At 18.4% G+C, this 3,025-nt stretch overlaps 3 protein-coding genes across 3 annotated transcripts in view; 2 read left to right on the top strand and 1 right to left on the bottom strand.

Annotated features, from left to right (window-relative positions):
* PRSY57_0420500 (hypothetical protein) overlaps nt 1–631 on the top strand; it is a gene marked incomplete at both ends in the record, with an annotated part of 1,249 nt that extends 618 nt beyond the window's left edge. The window contains one exon of the mRNA XM_012906058.2: nt 1–631. Coding sequence (XP_012761512.2) covers nt 1–631 — 631 coding nt within the window.
* Nucleotides 632–1,228: 597 nt separating this feature from the next.
* Nucleotides 1,229–1,802, bottom strand: PRSY57_0420400 (BSD-domain protein, putative; the record flags this gene model as incomplete). Its single annotated transcript, XM_012906057.2, has 2 exons — nt 1,229–1,578; nt 1,742–1,802. The coding sequence occupies 2 exons, from the start codon at nt 1,800–1,802 to the stop codon at nt 1,229–1,231; spliced, it is 411 nt and encodes a 136-aa protein (XP_012761511.2).
* Nucleotides 1,803–2,331: 529 nt separating this feature from the next.
* On the top strand, nt 2,332–2,960 carry PRSY57_0420300 (AP-4 complex subunit sigma, putative; the record flags this gene model as incomplete). Its single annotated transcript, XM_012906056.2, has 2 exons — nt 2,332–2,513; nt 2,702–2,960. 2 exons carry the CDS (start codon nt 2,332–2,334, stop codon nt 2,958–2,960), a joined length of 441 nt encoding a protein of 146 aa, XP_012761510.1.
* Between the last annotated feature and the right edge of the window lie 65 nt (nt 2,961–3,025).

The following is a 3,025-nucleotide window of genomic DNA, read 5'->3' as shown; positions in this document are numbered from 1 at the left end:
GAATAAAAATATAAAGAAAAATAAAAAAAATAAATATGAAGACGATGAATATGACGATGACGTAGATGTAATGTATGATGAGAAAAATGAAAGAAAAAGAAAAAGAAATAAGCGAAGAGGAAAAAAAAATAAATATAATACAAAAAATGATAAATTAATAATGGAAGAGGATTCATTACATGAACATGATGATTATGATGAACATATGAACTATCATATAAATGAAGATGAAGAAGAAAGAAGAAATTATGATCATGATAATCATTATGATCATGATAATCATTATGACCATGATGATGATGATGATATAAATTATAAAGATCATTATTATAAAAAGGATAAAAAAAACAAACAGAAAAAAAAAAATAATAATAAAAGAAGAAGAAGAAAAAGAAGAAACAAAAATAATAATAATAATTATGATGAACATGAAGATTATGATGATGATCATAAAAATCATCATACACATCATGATGACGAAGCAGAAGAATTAGAAGAAAAAAAACATGAACTTGAAGAAATTAATGATATTGTTAATGAACTCACATCCAAAAAACGGTTACTAAAAAATGCTGAGCATCATATGTTAAAACTTTTAAAGGACATACATTCTTTAGAAACAAAAAGATAAACAGAAGGATATAATAAAGACAATAATAAAAGATAATAATGTGTGTGTATAAATTAATGACAACACAAGGTTTTTAATTCCTTATGGCATCATTTGAAACACACAAAAAAAAAAATATATATATATGTATATATATATATATATATGTATATGTGTCCACATTATTTTTATTTTTATTTATATTTATATTTATATAAGTAGGCTTTAAATTTTTTTTTTTTTTTTTCTTTCTATTTTTAATCCTTCTTTTAATAAAATTTTAATGGCATTATAGTGTCACATTATTTGTTTTATTTTATTTTATTTTATTATTTTTAATTTTTTTTTTTTTGTTTGTTTGTTTGAAGTTTTACTTAATTTTAATAATCATTTAAATGAAAATAACGATTAAAAAAAAAAAGAAAAAAATTAACAATATTTCATAAGCTAACACAAACATATATATATATGTATATAGTTTTTATAATTTTAAAAGTATAACAAAAAAAAAAAAAAAAAATGAATAAAAAAAGAAACAAAAAAAAATAACATTTATTATTATTATTGCTTCTGATCATGTTGATTATGTTGATGATGTATTTACTTTTTGGTTTGTATTTAATTCTGCATAGTGTCAAAGAAATTTTTTATTATTATCATTTTTATAGATGAAAAATATCTTAACCAGAATTCATTTTCGTTAATATATTTCGGAACAATATTATATCTGATTTTTTTTAAATTCGGTATATCTTTTAATAACGTTGTTGCCCATAGAACATACTTATCTTCAAAATGAAATGATTGAATATCCTTCCCTTCTGTAATATTAAAAAAACTTTCTTCATCTAATGTTATATCTTTGATTTCTTCAATTACTTTTTTTACTATCTTTATATTTATATCAACATTTAAATCGTCACTCCCCCATTTTATAATTTCGTTCCAAGGATATTTTAATTGGAAATCTGACAAGTAGTAAAATATAGAAACATAACATATATTAACATTATATATATATATATATATATATTATATCACATTATAATATATTTTATTTTACATTTCTCTTATAAATATCTACTTTTATATATATATATAAAAAAAAAAAAAAAATATACAAATTTTTACCTTTTTCTTCGTATTGAATTTCACATAATTCATACTTTTTTTTATTATGTTTATTTCCCATTATAATCAAATGGTAATCTTATACAATTTTTCAAATAAATTTTTTTTTTTTTTTTTTCCTCCCCCCTTTTAATTATATATGGAATAATTTTTACGGGAGAAAAAAAATAAAAAAAATAAAAAATAAAAAAAAAAATAAAAAAATAAAAAAATAAAAAATAAAAAATAAAAAATACAAAATAAATAAATAATAAAAAAAAAAAAAAAATATGCATACATATATAAACCAAAAAAAAATATATATATGATATATATATATATATATATATGTATGTAGTATGTATACAGTTTTATATATATATATGATTTTTCGTATATGTAATATTTTTCCCATTTTAATAATTTCAAATTTGAATTTTTTTTTATTTTTTATTTTATATATAATCATTTATATTATATATATATATATATATATATTTTATTAAATGGTATAAAAGGTAAGAACGAAAGAATATATTAACAAAAGAACAATGAAACAATAAAAAAAATAAAAACAATAAAAAAAAGAAAAAGAATCAATTTTTTTAAAAATGATAGAATTCTTGTTAATGGTCAATAAACAAGGGCAAACTAGGTTAAGCCAATATTATAATCATTTAAGTATTGAAGAAAAAACTATATTAGAAGGAGAACTTATAAGAAAATGTTTATCGAGAGTGGATTATCAGTGTTCTTTTTTACAATATAGGGAATATAAAATTATTTACAGAAGGTAATAAGGAATATACATACATAAATACATACATAAATATATACATAAATATATACATATATATTTTATTTAATTATATATCCATTTATACAATTAACATATGCGCTTTTTCCTATATATATATATATATATATATATATATATATATTTCTTATTATTTTTTAATTTTTATATTTTTTTCTTCGAAGGTATGCAAGCTTATATCTCATCGTTGGGGTATCAGACCAAGACGTTAACGAATTTGCTATTCTCGAAATGATACATAACATAATCGAAATACTGGATAAATATTACGAAAATGTTTGTGAATTAGATATCATGTTCAATATTGACAAAACACATTTTATTATAGACGAAATTATTTGTAATGGAGAAATCTGTGATATGAACAAAACTAATGTCTTGAGACCAATTCTCTTAATGGATAAAGTTTCTTTAAAAATGTAAATTCAAAATAAAGAAAGAGAGAAATAAAAAAAAAAAAAAAAAAAAAAAAAAAAAAAAAAAAAAAA

Source organism: Plasmodium reichenowi, chromosome 4 (genome assembly GCF_001601855.1).
Source record: "Plasmodium reichenowi strain SY57 chromosome 4, whole genome shotgun sequence".
NCBI classification, from domain to species: Eukaryota; Apicomplexa; class Aconoidasida; order Haemosporida; family Plasmodiidae; genus Plasmodium; species Plasmodium reichenowi.
The sequence above is the reverse complement of the archived record's forward strand: the minus strand, read 5'-3'. Positions and strand labels throughout refer to the sequence as shown.